General features: G+C 53.2%; 1 protein-coding gene across 3 annotated transcripts in view; it reads left to right on the top strand.

Moving 5' to 3' along the window:
- The window catches only part of ABR (ABR activator of RhoGEF and GTPase), a 172,753-nt gene that overhangs the window by 27,990 nt on the left and 127,712 nt on the right, over positions 1 to 17,051 (top strand). Inside the window, exon 1 of one of the 3 annotated variants that reach the window (XM_072939093.1) lies at positions 13,052 to 13,455. The exons of 1 other annotated variant lie outside the window; for it this stretch is intronic. In XM_072939093.1, the coding sequence (XP_072795194.1) occupies positions 13,395 to 13,455 (61 nt within the window). In that variant the 5' untranslated portion in view covers positions 13,052 to 13,394. Of the gene's footprint in view, positions 1 to 13,051; positions 13,456 to 17,051 lie in introns of those variants that run through there. One more of the 3 variants, XM_072939094.1, reaches the window with a different exon arrangement.

The following is a 17,051-nucleotide window of genomic DNA, read 5'->3' as shown; positions in this document are numbered from 1 at the left end:
GGCCTATCATGAGCCGTTCTCAGCTTCCTAGCGAGGACTCAGCAGATGAGACTTTATCTCCGGAGTCCCTGGGCGGCGCTGACGAGCAGGTGCTGTCCCTCCCTCCCTCCAGGAACCAGATCTCTCACTTGCACTGTGAACAAACTTGGGTGGTGAACTAGACTTTCCACACCGGGGACCATCTTTGTGTTTGGGGCCAAGGAGGCCCTGAGCAGAGTGAGGTCAGAGCTTATCGAGGTAGCACTTGCCCTGCTGGATGTAACAGGACAGGGGGAGAGAGTAAAGGCTGGACCCGCCGAGGATCAGTGGCTGGGAAACTCCTGGGCACAGTCTGGAGGCTGCTTTATGACTAGGTGACGACCCACCTTGTATGCACACCAAGAAGGGCTGAAAAATGCTAATGGGTGGTGCGTTCACAGATCACATTTTACTCTTTTACTGTCTAAATTTTTTAAATACTACTTTCACAACAGGAAAAACAGATTGAATAAACTTGCAGTTAAAAGACAAAAACCCAACAGCCTATATGCTTCACACCTTCCATGAGGTCTCTGATGACATATGAAATGCATACAAATGAGCAAATGACAGGGTGTTAATTGCAGTGTGGCTTCTGAGCCAACGGCTTGGGTGTTTTCACAGAGGACCTCCTCCGGGTTCATGTTTCCCCATTCTTCCCTGCCTCCTGCAGAGTCGGGGGAGAACTTGTTTTCCCAAAGTATCTGCAACCCTGACCACACCTTCACCAGCTCCCTTGGAAGAATGAGGGTCCGCGCGTGGGAGACAGTGCCTAGTCCTTGGAACCAGGCACCTTTGCCGCAGGGTCAGGCAGGCCATGATGAAAGTCAGCTGCTTGTTGGTGGCTTGGGCCGTGTTCTCGACAAGACAGAACCTCTCCCTTTTTGGTCCTAAAAGCCACATTAGGAATCAGCAGAAGTGAGGCCTTGGGTGGGTGTGCCCACGGGCACTGGAGTTGGGGTTCGTGGTCTTTGTGGGAAGTCAAGGCTCCTTGTGAGCCTGGAAGGAAATGTGGCTTGCTTGCGTGTGCAGCTCCATGTGTGGCCCCGGGAAGCTTCTCTGTGTCTGCTTCCTCATCTGTGGTTAGTTGTGGTAGGAGGCAAATAGGGTTTCTTTTTACAAAAGCAGCCCTCTTACTTCCAGAAAAAACCAGCCCAGCCTCCCTAAGGACCCCCAGAGAACTAACCCTCTGTGTGGAGGTCCTCGCCGGCAGGGGCAGCAGCCTCTAAGGCTCTGCCCTAACAGCCAGTCACCAGCATTTGCCCCAGGAGCAGGAGTCTGAGGGGGCAGAGCAGGCCTGCAGCCAGGTCCAGCTGGTACTGAGAGGAGCCTCCACGTCCTTCCTGGCCTGTGCAGAGTGGTTGCTGCTGTCTTCTGCTTCAGGCTGCCTGGCAGACAGCCCCTGTGCGGGGGCCACCTGGAAAAGAGACTGCTGTCTGGGGAAACTGAAAACCAAGTCAAGATCTGATTTGGGGCTGTTGTCTCCTCCTGGGTAGGGCAGGGCTCCCAGGTTCCCCAGGATGCTGGCTGCAGGGAGTCACCACCCAAGGCTCTGGGTCTAGAAAGGGGGCTCTTCCCAGCACCCTTCCTCCCTCTTCTGGGGACCTGTGGCCACCCTCATGTAATGAGCATGTGGCTTCCTAGAGGAAAGAAACTTGCATAATCAGATAGAAATAGGAACCTGGAAAATAACTCAGTGGGGCATGTAAGCGATTGGGCAATGAGCTGTCTAAAAGACTTTGGGCCATGAGAGGAGGGTCAGGATGAGGAACCACGTGTCATCCAAGTCATGGCTAAGCTGTAAGGAAGTCTCTAGAGCTTGAGACTTTGGAGGGAGCAGGAGGCAGAGGGACAGCGTCTTCCTTTCTGTCACCTGTCAGACTGGACATTGGGCACATGGCTTACCCTGGAAGGGATGGGCAGGGACAGATGTTTGAAGTCATTCCACAGGAAGTTGAGGCGGCCGCAGTTCCCAGTGCCCAGACCCCACCCTCTCCACCCAGAGCAGGAGATCAGGCCCTGTTTCCCGGAGGCTCTGGAGTAGGAATGATTCTAAGTACCCCTTATTATTCTCAGCTGAGCCTGGGCCAGCTCAGGCTGGGGGCTGCCTATGTGAGAGAGATGCCGCCGGGATTAGCTAACCCCTGCAGCACTGAAACGTGTTTCTGTCCAGGTGGCACTGCAGGGGAACCGGAATTCCTCAGAGCCTTTGACCTTAGAGGTTCTGTGGGAAGATTTCTCAGAAGTGCAGTGTCCTTCCTTAGGAAAGTGACTCTCTTATCCCTCACCATGTGGTGTTATCTTCCCCCAAGGCCTCTAGCTCTGTTCAGAGAACAGAATTTTCTAGAAAGTGCTGAATGTACTGGTCTTCTTCTTTGAGGCCAGGGCAATGGAGCCATGAAAATGTGGGTAAGGCAGGATGTAGAGCTGATAATCCAGTTTTCTCCTGAATCCCCCTGAGAGGTTAGCGAGGGGATAGTTTTCCTTAAAACGCTCCTTAGAATACTTGGCTGAACCTGAGCCAGGCAGGGCGGGAGGCTGCTTTTGTGGGAGACACACCCCAGAGACTAAATAACTCCTATTGCATTGCGAAACACCCTGGGGACCCCCAGGTGCAGGCCTCATGCCCAAGGAGTAGTCGAAAGATCCAAGAGCTTGTCAGACTTCAGTTGAGGAGAAGGAGGGTGGAAATGCACCTTTATGTCTTCTTTGCCCTGCTGCTTCCCCTGGAGAGTAGCTTTAAGAGTTCTGCTGATAAATTCATGTCAGTGTCAGGTGCCAAAGCTGCCTGATATGCCTGGAAACTCGACTCCCTCGCCAGTGAAGAATCTTGTGATGTCAAAGGCTAGAATGCCTTCTGCAGCGTCAGGACTGGTGGACACGTGCTGGGTGTCCTGGTCAGCTCAGGCTGCTATAACAAAATACCATAGACTTAGTGGCTTGAAGAACAGATACTTATTTCTCACAGTTCTAGAGGCTGGGAAGTCCACGATCAAGGTGCCAGCGTGGCTGAGTTCTTGTTGAGGGCTCTCTTCCTGGCTTGCGGGCAGCTGCCTTCTTGCTGTGTGTCCACATGGCAGGGAAAGAGTTCTGGTCTCTTTCTTCTTATAAGGACACCAATTGCTTCATGGAGACTCTACCCCCATGACCTCATTCAAATCTTATTACCTCCCAAAGGCCTCTCACATGAAGGATTAGGGCTTCAACCTATGAGTTTCGGGGGGACATAAACAGTCAGCCCATAAAAGCAGTTGAGAGTTTGGGCTCTGGACTCAGACTCAGATCTGAATGAGATCTTGGCTCTGCCACTTACTAGAGGTGTGACTTTGAGTCTCTTCTGTAAAGTGGGGATAAGTATTGTGTCGTGTATCAAAGGTTAGAGTGACATAAAATTAGAGAGTATAGTGGTGGAGAGCAGGGGCTGGAGGGTGGTGGAAATTGGGAGATGCTGGTCCAAGGATACAAACTTTCAGTTATTAGATGAATGAGTTCTGGGAATCTAATGTACAGTTCGGTGACTCTAGTTAACAACACTGTATTGAATACTTTGAATTTTTTCAGAGAGTAGATCTTGTATTCTCACTGCAAAAAAAAAAAGTAACCCTGTGAGATAACATATGTGTTAACTAAACTTATTGTCGTAATCATACCACAACACATACTTATATCAGATCATGACATTGTACACCTTAAACTTACACTTAACTTACACTTAAACCTGTCAGTTATATCTCAGTAAGGCTGGAAAGGAAAAAGTCAGAGTGAAAGTAACATGCCCAACACAGTATCAAGAATGTAAACACTGGTGAAGCCAGGGATGTGTTGACTGAAGGGCTTTCGGGAAGTGATGTCTCTGCCCACAAACTCACAGGGAGCGGAGGTGGTCCTGAACCTTTGTGAGTGTCGCAGAGGGGAGGCGGTTTCCCAGAAAGCCTTCTTTATAAAGACAAGCCTAAGAAAGCTGCAGATCCTGGTGGGTCCCTGATTCGTGCTGAGGTCACACGTTGTACTAGCACCAGTCTGTACCCTCCCCCAGTTCCCAAAAGAGCCTTCTCCCAGTCATCCACCTAGTTCCCCGCCTCACCCCCTTTTTGCCTCTGTGATTGCTCACGCTTTCCTTCCCCCTAGAATGCCCTGGCCCCCCACCCGCCGTTTTTGCCAGTGACTGTGAGGTCTCCTTCCAGCCCTTGGTTCAAATGGCACTTCCTCCAGGAAGAGTTTAGTCATCAACTTAATTCCAAGTGGTGACGTCCTCTGCCACCCCTGCTTCATAACATACTGTCCAGACCACTCTCTGGACCCACCGGGTGCTGCCTTGCCTCTTGGCAAATCCACTATCATAAACCTCCTGGGCAAAGGAACCCAGCCTTACACAGGGATCAGGGAATATTCTGTGAGGTGATGAAGAACTTTTCCAGGCCTCAGAACCCATAGAACTTCCTGAAATCTTGAGCAGCTGAGGGATGGGAAAGAAGAAAGCTTTTCCCCTCCCTGATCAGCTAGTTCCTGGTCATCTCTCAAGGAATCATAGGCAGGATAGTCTTTTTCCCTGCATGTCGTGGTGAGGAAACAAAGGCCCAGAGAGGGAAAGGGAGGTCCTCAAGGTCACACAGCAGGTTAGAGCCAGAGCCAGGACCTGGATTCAGGGTGTGCTCAGTTTAGTGCTCTTTCCCTTTTGTTGGGGAGAGAGTGTTGAGGGGCAAAGACATGGATTCTGGGCAGTTGGGCGTTCCTGTGATAATTCATCGATTTAATATGTGCAGTTCTTAGATCAGTCCTGGCACGGTAAGCACAATGTAAGTGCTCGTTGCTGACACCTTTATTACTATTCCCCTGCCTTCACTGACAACCACTTCCCCCTCCCACCAGGTTCTTCAAGTACCTGGAGAATATGCCTGAACATCCTTATTAAGCAGCAGATGAGAAGTTGGTGGGTAGCTTAGAGGACTGACCATCTGGATTACTGACCCTAGTGGCCTACAGTGATTTTTGGACCATCACAGACCCAAGGCCCAACAAATCAGACATTGATGAATAGTTGGGTATTTTGTCTCTTTGTTTTGGTGAAGAGAAAAAGAAAAGGAGCCTTCTTCCCATTTTGCAGGTGCCCAGCAGATCGGTGGGTCTGACATAGTGCCCTCTAGGGCTCCCAGGCCTGCCCAGTGGTCACCATGGCTGAGTGCAAGCCGCAGCCACGGAGGGTCTGCCCAAGCCCTGTCCATCTGCCTGTCTGTCCATCTCTCAGACAGCCTGTGGAACCTCTCAGGCTAGGTTCTCGGAAGGTCAGGGTGCCCAGAATCAGTTCCCATCACCCTTCTCCCACCCGTGAGCTGAAAGCAAGCTTTCCCATCTGTGTGGTTGGAGAGGCATCAAAGTTATCAGTGGGAGCCAGTAAGTGACAGCTTCAGCCTACAGCCTCCCAGGACAGGGTTGTTCAGTGTCGCTACAGACAACCAGCATCTTCTCTCTCAGACTCCCAGTGTCCGCACCCTAGCAGACGACAGGAGACAGGACAGGCATGCACTCACAGACTGCTTTTTCCCAGAGGAGAGCTACCTTTGCCTCCTTCCTCTAAAAACAAGTTTAATTGTGAATTTGGGACAGGCCCAGGAGAAGGTCTCTGAGAATGGAGACCAATGTTCCCTGAGTGGACTGAGCCATTTCTCCGTGTCTGTTCCATTTCCATGTTGGAGTCTGATTGGGTGAAAAGAGTGCAGCATCGATGCTGGCTGCTTAGCTAGGGACCCCTGGGCATCGGGGAGTTTCCACTTGGGATTTCATGTGAGCAGTTAGGGAATTAATTGGAACAGCAATTCTCCTGCCCCAAATCTGATTCTAGGATCCTGTTGTTTTTCTGAGTCTTTCTGGAGAGTGTGACCATTCTCCACATGACATTCCAATCAGCCCGGACAGTTCTTTCCCAGTTGGTGGAGCTGGGTTGGCTGAAGCTTCTGTTCTCCCTCGTTCCAGGCTTTTTGTGACCAGGAGCATATTCGGTCATCCATTCATTCATTTTCTCATTGAAACCACTATTTCAAGGAGCCAGGGTTACAGTGGTGAACAAGAGAGATGTGGTCCATACCTTCCTGGAGCTCCCGGTCTAGCAGAAGAGACAGGCGTAAGAGCACTGACTAATATGAAACGCAGACCTCCCTCTCGGTGGTTAGGGAAAGCTCCCTAGCAGAAGTGATATCTAAGTTAAGACTAGAGGGAAGGGTAGGAGATATCTGGGCAGAGTTGGGTAGAGCATTTTAGCCAGAGGTACCATCCTGTACAAAAGTTCTGAAAAAGCAAGAGAAAGCAAGGAGAGGAATGTACCAGATGAAGCTGAAAGGGAGTGAGGGGCAAGGCCACAGGGCCTTGGGCCCCCCCAGAAGGATGTGGGTCTTTATTCCAACAGCAGTAGGAAGTATTCTCTGTGTGTGATGTGTGTGATGCTGGGAAACTTTTTCCTCCAACTGATCATTCTAGCTATGATGTCAGCCTTGTGAGCCTGCGACTTCTCAAGCCAGCAGACCCAGCTCAAATGTGACAACTGTGTGGTGTCCACTGACCACAGCAGATGGCGTTTCATCTTTTTCCACTCTCCCTTCATCAACATCCGTGTGTTGATTTTTCAGCCACTGGCACCAGACTGTGTTTGTGAGACTGAGCCAGAGGCACTAGCTTGTGAAGGTCCTGGGCCAGACCACTCCCCCTCTCCACCTCTAAGGTTATAAAGGTGAGATTTAGGGGGGACACCAAAGGCAGAATGGTGGGGAAAAGAAGAACAGGAGGGTATAAGCTTGCTAAGGAGCCAGCCTCTGTTCCTCCTAACCAAGTAGTGTTGGCATTTGAGGACAGACATTCTTTGGGACAGTTCTGCATATCGCAGGACAGTTTAACATCTCTGGCTTTAAAATGTTCCTACACATTTTTAAATCCTCCCTTGTGGGGCAATGCCAACTACCCCTCCCCTAACTGAGAACCACTGTTCCAGTGTCTGTGGGGACAGGATATGCACAGCTTCGCTTTATGTCCTGCACACGGCCAGCAGGGAGACTGGGTAAATTATCCTCTGCCCTTCTCAGAATATCTTAGGGAAGCTTTTGTCCAATGGGATGGTTTATTCTTCCCAGGCCACTCTTGGGGGCTCCTGCTGTCTCCTGATCCTAAATGGAGTTCCTCCTGACTTCCCTAGCCCCATTGCTCATGATGGTAACCCAACATCCCTGTGCACAATCCAGTGGGCAAAGCTGAGATTTTAGTGCAGACATTTCCAGGCCTCTTGGCTAGACTATGTCCAGGGTGGCAGGATGGCCACTGGTGGCTGAGGTGCTGCTCTGTTGGACCACCAGATGGCGCTCGGAAGCCCCCGTTGTCTGCCGCAGGACCACTGGCGGCAGGAAAGACTGCAGAGGGAACTTGTCTTAAAGAGGCCTCGTCCTTAAAGAGACACGACCACACACTGCAAACCTGAATGGTAACCCCACAGCAGCGAGACTCCACTGATAACAAGCACCACTGGCCAGGCTCTGATGCTCCTTTATCCTCGCCTTCTTGAATGCTGAGCCGCCACCTCTGGGAGCCGGTCTCCTTGACAGCCTGTCTTCAGCCCCTGTGGCCACTCCTGGGCCTGACAGGGATGGGGCCAGCCTGGCGGGTGGCGTCAGAGCTCCTGGCAGAGCAGCAAGGGGCTGGGAGTCATCTGCAGACCTCTGGCTGAGAGAGCAAGAAGCACAGACAGCTTCAGGGGAATGGTGACTGTGGGAGGGCAGAGGGCCAGCCCCTGAGCTCTGACCCCCCGCTGGACATGCCCCTGCCTCACTCGGAGCTGATAAGGTTGGAGCTATTGAACTTTGTCTCTAGGTTTTTGGGACTTGGAGTATCCTTCTGTCTCTTCTGCTGGCCTCTTTCTAAAGGCTGATGGGGATGCTGGGGTAAGTAAATTAGGAAGGGGACTCCAGACCCTACTCCTGAGTCCTCCCTAGGAAACCTCTCATGTTCACTGCTGGGTGGTACAGATCTGAACCATGTCAGGTGAGGGCCACTTTAGCTGGGGCTTGGTCTAAGACTCTCCTGAAACTGCAGCTTGCTGAGTATAGTCTAAGGCAGGTATTCTTCCCGGGATGCTGGACTCACTGTGGCCCTGACCTTGGAACTGGAGCTTCAGCACAGCCCCTGAAAAATGTGTAGGGACGTGTTGGGAGCGTCACAGCTACAGGGACCTGGGTATCACCGTGCTTTTCCTGGCCATGGTGCCGAGGGAGGCAACAAGGAGGTGAATGTAGTTCTCTGGTTTCTATCTTGCCCTGACTCTTACATCTTCCCCATGACTCAAGCTGACACAGAACTTTGGAAAAGAAATGAATAGTGGGGAGGGTTTTCAGGAAGTCTGTGCTGCCTGTAGATCTCACCGTCTGCTGGAAAATCGAGGAAGCTGAGAAGAGACAGGGAGGAAGAGAGCAAAGGACAGAACTGTTAAGCCAAACCTTCCCACTCAGAGGTGCCCAGGAGAGGCTGAGGAATTTTCTTCTTTCCAGGCCTGAGGGGTGAGGGTGAATCTTAGAACACTAAATGCTGCTTTACTGTCCCAAGGTATCAATTACAGCAGTAAATGAAATGAAGCAAAGAGCTGGAAACAAGCCATCCCAGGGTCTGCTAGGAAGCAAAGTTTATAGTCTGCCAGGGCAGATAGAAAGCCCAGAGGTCACCTACCTGATCCACCTGGGTGCCCACCTACAGATGTAAAAACTGAGGCTGGAAAGGCTAAAGACTGGCCCAGGGCGTAGAAGCAGTGGGTTTTGGCGGGGACTGGAGTTCAGGGAATTGTCATTGGACTGACTGCATCTAGCTTGTCTCCAGAGTCATCTGCCCTGTTGTAGTAGATGTGGTTTTCTTTGGGAACCGGTTCTCTTTTTGCTTAATCATTGGTGGCTCTGGGGAGTTCTGGAATTACATTCCTCCTGTAGCTCCAATTTCTTCCTCCCTGAGTCTAGCTTCATTCTGTTTACTCGTTTATTCACTCACTACAGCCAAGTACGGAGCTTACAAGCGTGGCCTCGGGATTCAGGATCTCAGCTCATTTCCAGGCCCCACCACCTGCTAGGTGGCCAGTAGCATAGCCCTCCTGCTTCTGTGTAATGGAGACAATAGCAGTATCTACCTTGCTGGCTCATTATGAGAATTAAGGGGGATGGTCCATGTGGAGCACATAGAGCAGTGCCTGGCACTTAAGGAGCACTCAATCAGAGTTAGCTGTCATTAGTTTTATTTATTCAACATGTATTATTGAATGCCAATCTATTGGGCTTCTGGCAGAAAGCTGATCTGGGGGCAGAGTGTGGTTATGGCTGCCGTGGAGGTCTACCTGAGCCTCATTCATCCACTGGGCTGAGTGCAGTGAAAAAAGATGCAGTCCCAGCTTTTAAAGAGCTGATCTACTAGGAAGAGTATAAAGGGTTTTTTGGCTATCAGTTTTTTTGTTTTTCTTTTTTAATTTGAACATGGAATCCTACCTGCCCCCACCACAACGCCCCAGCACACCTGTACCTCCAGCCTGTGCACACTGGTGGTCCCTGCTGGCTTCAGAGTGGGGAGAGGTGAATGGAATGGAGATCTTTTTCACCAGAAGTGATTCATCGGTGATCAAGGAAGCTGGGACTCCCAGGGCCTTCCTGCTGTGCACAGGGGAGCGGGGCTGCTAATAGTGAGGAGGGAAGAAAAGTGGAAATACACAGATTTGGTTCTAAGCATGGTCATCCTTTTTCCATCCTGGCCAAGTAGCTGGTAGAAGCGAGCTGGTTGTCAGAGAGGCAGTGAGCAGCACAGCCCTGGGAATTAAGGGCAAGGCCGCAGATCTTCAGAAAGGGATCTATCTGCTTCCTGCTCGTCCCCTCCACATCAGCCCAGTGCTCCTGGCAACCCACCCTTAAATCCCCCTTAAATCCGGTGGTGAGGCAGGACCAGGCTGGTCGCCACGGGAGGAGGGGAGCCGAGGACAGCCTGAGTGCACAGGCCAGCAGGAGGGCTGGAGAAGGTGGAGAACATTCACACATTCACCTGGAGGACAGGACAGTGAACAGTTAGTGCAGGCTTGGAGGACAAGGTGTGATGGGTGCTGGCTCAGTGCCTCAGGTACACAGGCAGGTCTGCACTCAGCTGAATCAGGGCGGCCTGTCCATGGGAATGCCCCCCTGCTGATCTGACAGATGGGGGTTGCTGGCAGAGCACTTCACCGTGGACACAATGTAGATGAGAATGACTCTTTAACCCTTTCCTTCCTAGCATGTGGTATTGGGACTCCCCAACCTCCTCTCCACTCTCAGTGTCAGGAATCTGGAGGCTTCTGCTCTGGTCTCATATCACCCTGGTGCTTCCACACCCTTGTCTCCATAGCCAAGGTTAGAGTCAAGCCATGGGGTGGTACGTCCACTGGAAGTCATCCCATCTAGGCATCAGGGCATCTTGAAGTAACTGCCCTTTCCTGGGATATGTATGTGTGAGACAGTTGTTTGGAGATGGAAGAGGGCTGGGAAGAGTTTCCTAGAAGGTGGTCTCCAACCTACGGACCAGCAAAGATTTCCATGGACCTTTGCCACCCTGCCTTCAACCCTGACAGTGGAGGCAGCATGCCTGGCACTTAAGAGGATGAGTAGACTAGGGTTCAAGCCCTAGCCCTCCACTTACTGTCTGGACAGGTTACTTAGCTGCTCAGTGCCTTGGTTTGCTCATCTGGAAAATGGAAGGAACTGAGATAATAGTAAGGCTATCGTGTTAACAAAGCACTAAGATCCAAGCCAGGTCCACTGTGGGCATTCTCTGCTCATTATTAGAAGTGTTCCTTCTTATTTGCCTCCAAGATCCCTCTCCCTTCTCCCCTATATTGTGTTCCAGACTGGGAGGTCTGGGAGAGGATTGGACAGAAGGTAGAAAAAAGCAAACTATGGCAATGCTAAGGAGAGCAACTGTAACATTTTAGCTTGAAAAATGCTGAAAATAGCTTGTTCAAGCCTTTGTAGATAAAAATGTAAAATGTATGCAAATATATGTGACTCACGCAGAAACATACATCCATGGCCTCCTCACAGTCAGTGCCCAGATGTAGCCATCAGGACAATCCCCGCAGTGTGCAGAGGGCCCAAGCCGCCTTGGTAGTGGTGCTGGCTGTTGGGGAGGGGGCAGTGCTGCTGCTTCCCTGGGCTGGGCTCCTGCCTGCACCTTTCTTCTGGGTTCTGTGCCTTTACCGAGGGTTCCACGTGGGAGGAAGAGAAGCCCTGGGCCCCTCTCTGCTCTTCCATCTCACCGTCCTCCCTCTGGTTCTTCCAAGAGCCCATTTGCTTCCTCTCCCATCCTGGTTCTATTTCGGGAGCATCTCATTGGAGATGCACGCCCCCCTCTCTGCCAAGCTCCAGGTGCCTGCTTGCTGGGTCCTCCCAGTCTTCTGTGCAAGTCAGAGATGGTGGGAGGGTGACAGCTGAGCAAGGAGATCCACAAGAGCCAGAGCAGGAGGGCTAGGGTGGCAGAGAGCCAAGTGGATGCAGGGAGGGGCCACTGTCACCTTGAGGTTGAAATGCACCCACTGCAGCCACCTGTGGAGGCTTTTCACACCCCAGAACATCTTCCCCTGCAACTCTCAGGGGCTCACCCAACCTACTGTGAGCCAATGGCCACCATTTCCCCGTGGGCAGCTCTGGAGGCCCCCACCTCAGTAGTTCCAGAGCTGGGTGTAGTCTCCTTTCAGCATCATGGGCGAGGGTCTGCTTCTCCTCTTAAGAACTGGATCTGAAACTAGATATAATATTGTGACAACTATACTTATATTTTTTTTAAAAATGTTAAGAGCTAGATCTGTGGTTGTTTAGAATGATGAGGACCCCCCCACCCCCACAAATGTTCCAAGGATGCTGAAAACACTGCCCCTATAAAGGTCAGGGTGAGCTTCACCCTGCAGGCCTCTCCCTAGAGCTGTGTCCTAGGAAGTGTTTGCCCTGAGCTGCTTGGGTAATGGGAGCTGGGAAGGGTCTGCTCCTTTATCAGAAACCTCACCCTACCTGAGGTAAAAGCGGCCCAGTGCAGAGTTCCCTTGTGGGCCCTTTGTCTCCCTTCCTTTGGGCTCAGGAGAGGAGCTTTAGTCCCACGGCCCAGGACCACCCTAGCCTGACCCTCCCTCCCCTCCAGTCCCTTCTCCAGAGTCCCTTGGCTCAAGGAGGCCAAAAGGACCAAATCTGCAGCAAAGTTGCTTTGGGCCCCTTAGAACCAGCACCCAGGGGACAGGCATAAAGCTCCTGCGCCCCAACCTCTTCACTGCTTTGGTGGGGGAGGGTCTTAGAAGGAATTTTGTCTCTAAATCTCTGTTCTCAGAGGCTTCTTGACCCCAGACTTCCCTCAACTTGTAAGTGATTACGTATACATGGTATCCCTCCACACGTGAGCTGCGGCTGGGATCCCCAGAGAAGGCTCCTGGAGGGACCCCAGCCGAGACCCGTTTGTCCCCCGGCATCCAGCCTTTCCCCAGCCGCCGCCCTCTGGTGTGTAGGACAGGAAACGCCCGGCTTTTAGGTCAAGGGTGTGTAAGTAGATGAGGCACTCACTGTTAAGGTTTGGAAGGAAGGAGTCCTAGGGCAGCCAAGGCTTCCCGCGGGCGGGCAGGACCTTAACCCCATCAGCGCCGCTCCCCAGCCTTGCCGAGGGGAGGGGCCTGGCAGCCGCACCGGCCCCTGAAACCGCGCTTAGAGATCCTGGGGTGGCAGGTGATGTCACCCCTGCGGGCCCATAGGTCTCCCCGCGGCACCTAGTCTGCGGGTTACCAGAATTCGGCCGGACCCAGACAGGAGGAAAAGGAGCCTGCGCCGCAGGCGGGAGACCCCCATCGACCACTCCTCCGTCACGGGCAGGAGCCCCTCTCTCCTGGGCGTCGTGGGGACTCGGGCTGCTCCCCACACTCCGCACCCGGCTCCGGAGGCGTGCTGCGGCGGGGGAGGGGGCGCGGGAGCTTCGCGCCGATTGGTCGCGGCCCCCGCCCCCCGCCCCTGGGCGCCGCGCAGCCCCGGGGAAGTTGCTAGTTGGCGGGCGAGCTGCGCGGCCGCCGCTCGGGGATCGGCAGCGGGGCTCGCGGCGGCCGCAGGGGCCGGAAGGGCTCCCGGGGACGCTTGCCGGCCCTCGCCCGCCCTCCCCTCCTCCCCCGGCAGCTCCGGCTCGCTCCTCCTTGCTACCTGTTTCCCTGTCTCCCCCCGCCTCCACCCGGCGCTCGGCAACTTCGGCCTCCGGGGCTGGCCGCCCCTCCCGGCCGCCCGCCGCCCGCCGCCCGCGCCCTCCCTCCTTTGTTGTGCGATGAGGGTCGGGTTTCCGATCTGACGGAGCCACCGCCGCCGCCGCCGCCGCGCGGAGCCGCGGGCATGGAGCCGCTCAGCCACCGGGGCCTGCCGCGCCTCTCCTGGATCGACACCCTGTACAGCAGTACGTGTGCTCTCGGGCCGGGGAGGCCGGGCGGGAACGGGCCCCGGCGCCCGGCGCGGCGCCCCGACGGCCCCGGGGCCCGCGATGCCGGGCTTGTCTGGGGAGCCCGGCGCGGGCTGGGGGCTGCCGGCACGGCTGCCCAGGTGCCTGGCGGGCCGGGAGGCGGGGGAGCGGCGTGGGGACCCGCGATCGGCCATGGAAGGTCCCCAGAGAGAACTTCAAGCGGAATGCGGGGTTAGTGAACGGACGGGGTCAGGAGAGCTGTCACCCCCTCTCCCACCTGTTGTGTGACCGAGCACTCCCCAACCCTGGGGAAGAGAGGGGAGCCTTGGTAGGGTGCTGCCTCAGCTCCGCGGCTGCTGCTCCTTCTGTCCACCTTGAAAAAGAAAGGACATTTTCGTAAAGTCCTTGGAGCCCGAGTTTGCCACCTCAGGGACACCCTGAGGCCAGTGTGTTTCGGGGTAGGGGTGGTAAGGGTGGTAAGGGTGACTGTAGGTGTAGACCTCTGTAGGGGCCATTTGGTTGAAGGACCTGAAAACCCCCAGCTCAGCAATCCTTCCTGCCAGCCTCTTCATCGCCCTCACCCTCCCTCTCCCCCAAAAAAGAAAAAAAGAAAAAAAAGAAAAACCTCGGCGTCTCCACCTCCTCGCTCCCAAATCTGCCTCGATCATGTGATTGCTCTTGCACTGCCGCTGGGGATGTGTAACTGATCACTTGTATCTTGTGGGGGCTTGCGATCAGCCTTGAGTGCCCCCACCTGCCACCCCACCTCCCACCCCTCAGCCTGCCTTGCTTAGGTGGCTAAAGCCCTGCATTTCTCCCACTCCTCCCTGGAGACACCTTCGCCAACTCTTTCAGTGATGTAGGGAGAGGGTCCTGCTGGCCCCTGAAGAAGACAGTAAGTGGATCCTGCCCTCCCTGATCACTTCAGTGGGACCCTCTCACTCTCTCTTGCTGTATCTTCTAGCCCAGGGTCCTTAGGCAGGGGGCAAGGGTTGGGAGAGGCAGGTGGAGATAGGTTCAGGTTCTGGACATTGGATGCGATGGGACAAGGACATTTTTAAGGGTCAGCCTGGCTTGAATTCCTTGGTAACAGTCAGATGGTGGGGGGAGAGGACAAGGTGATGCCTTGAACCCCAAGGTCTTGCCCTGGAGGCTCCTCAGTACTTAGTACCCAGCTTCTGACCTCTGTATCCTTTTGGGTCCTCATCATTCCCATACCTTCTCCTCCCTCTTCTCCCTCCTTCCCCTCTCATTCTTTCTTCCTTCCTTTCCTCCCCCAGGATCTCTCCTTGTGATGGTTCATTCTACTTTGGTTTCTCAACATCAAAGGGGCAAAGCTGGATCCCCTGGGTGTCAGTCCTGCGCCAAGCCCAGCCACTCCATCTGCTCCTTTCCCTGCAGAGGCTAGCATCGTTGGGTGAAGGTCAGGGCCCACGGCTGCTGTGTGGTGTGCGTGTGCGTGTGCGTGTGCGCGTGCATGTGCGTGTGTGTCTGTGTGTCTGTGTGAATGGGGGCACACATCTGTTCAGAGCCCGGCTGCAGATCAGCTCCTGACCCGAAGGAAGGATTAGTGACCTCTTCTTCGCTGTGCTGCTCTTGCAAATAACAGTCACGCTAATGCCTCATATTCAAAGGCAGCTTACATTCCTGAATATTTCTTGGCTCTTTGCAAAACCCAGTACTGCTTTGCCTATCTCCCAAAACATAGAATCCTATGGAAACCTGTCTCTGGCTGATTCCCCTACCTGATCATCTGATCATTTCCAAGTTTTTCTACCACCCACCACCCCTAACCTGAGCAGAGAAGCAAAGTTGCCTGAGGCTGCTTTGAAAATTTCTGACCAGATGAAGGTGGGAAAATTAGACTGAGGGCTTCTTTGAGGGTGCCTTTTAATCAGCCCTGACTCAGGCAGGCTGGCACCCGAGCTGTCTACCTTGCTACTGCTGCCCTGCCCTCTGGGTGCTGGGGGCAGCCTAGATGGAGGGGATGGGGGACACTGATTTGGCAGCAACATGAGGAGTCCTTGCCTCCTTCTTCAAAACAGCTTATTTGAGAGCTGTAGAATGAGGCTTCCTGGGGAGGTGCCGTGCAGTCATGTTTGGGCTGTTAGCCATGAAGTTTGCTCTTGACAAGAGCCTAAATTAAAACAAATACCCGAGCTGTCATTTGCCTGCAGCATGGTTTTGTGGCTCCCTGAGGAAAGTTCCTCTGCCTCTCATGAAGCTATTTACTTATAAGGCTCACAGTCACAGGGAGGCAAGGCCCCACAAAAGCCAGATCCATCAGGAATTGTAAAGGGGATGCACTCAGGGCATAAGGTAGCCAGTACTTCTTAGGAATATGAATGAGCCAGTGAGAGAGGCTTCTCCTTAACACTGCTCCTGGGAGCAGCAATAATAGCATCTCTTGAGGACCCACTATATGCCTGGCACTGTACTAGGCATTCTCCATCCAGTCTCTTCCAACCTCACAACTCTGCAAGATAGGCAGTCTTCTCTCCCTCTTACAGAAAGAGAGGCTGGATAGGCTCAAATTATTACCCAAGTCACCTAAGTGGTAAATGACGAATTTGGAATTCAGATCATACCCTAGGAGGAAGACTCTGAGTGTCACCTAGATATGCCTGTGCTTAGTTAAGGCCTTGGAATGTCATGGAATGGAGGATATCTGTCTCTCTGGTCCTCTGTCACAGAGTTCTCCCCAAAATGGCCCAGCAGGGTAAGTGGCCTCAATGACTCTGAGCCCAGCTTGATTATGTGTCTCTTGTGGGACTAGGGGCTGGTCCTGGAGCCAGGGCAGGGTGGTTGAGGTTCTATCTAATTCCACTGAGGCTGGTGATTCTCACTGGAGGGCTGCAGTGTTGGCGATTAGTCTGACTCAAGGAGATGGGTTGGCCCCCCGCTGCCCGTGTGATATAGGACTCATTGAAACAGGGTCTTTGCCCCTGAGAAGCTAGCGTGGTGGTTGACGGTTCCAGCCGTCCCACTTCCTGTCTCTGGACCGCTCATTTTCCTACATTAATGTGATAATGTCAGCGTTGCCCCTCAGAGCCTTGCCTGGATTCTTTCCCTTTAGCTCCTATAGTTCTCTCTGCATGTGTTCTCTATCTTATCTCCTCTCTGGACTTTATCTCATCACTCTTTCCACTAAACACGTACCACTTTCTCTTGGTTCAGGGGTCAGGTTGGATCAAGTCAAGTTCTATGGAATAACAAAAATCAGGGGTGCTCTGAAAGTTTCTCTGTCCCTCTCAGTGGAGATGAAAAGCTTTCACTATATGTTCAGGATTTATTTAGAAGAGAACTGAGGGCTACCTTTAAGGTCTCTTCCTTTGCCATTCCAGCCTCTTTCTGTCCCAAGCAATTTGGCTCTGGCCTCAAACAGGCCGACTCTATGGAGTCAAGCGAAAGCTTGTAGTTATTTGGACCTCACAGAAGGCAGAAAAGGATCATCTGTTGTTATTAGAACCTGCATTTTAGAGCTTACTTCCGTTACCCCAAGCATCATTTCCAAGGGCCATTTCCACCTCTGGTGCTATTTTCATGCCCCTTATAGACCCAGTGCCCTACCCAGGAGCCAGGGGAGAATTTGA

The sequence above is a fragment of the Vicugna pacos genome, chromosome 16, assembly GCF_048564905.1.
Source record: "Vicugna pacos chromosome 16, VicPac4, whole genome shotgun sequence".
Lineage (NCBI taxonomy): Eukaryota > Metazoa > Chordata > Mammalia > Artiodactyla > Camelidae > Vicugna > Vicugna pacos.
Note: the sequence above shows the minus strand (reverse complement) of the source record. Positions and strands in the feature narration are given on the sequence as shown.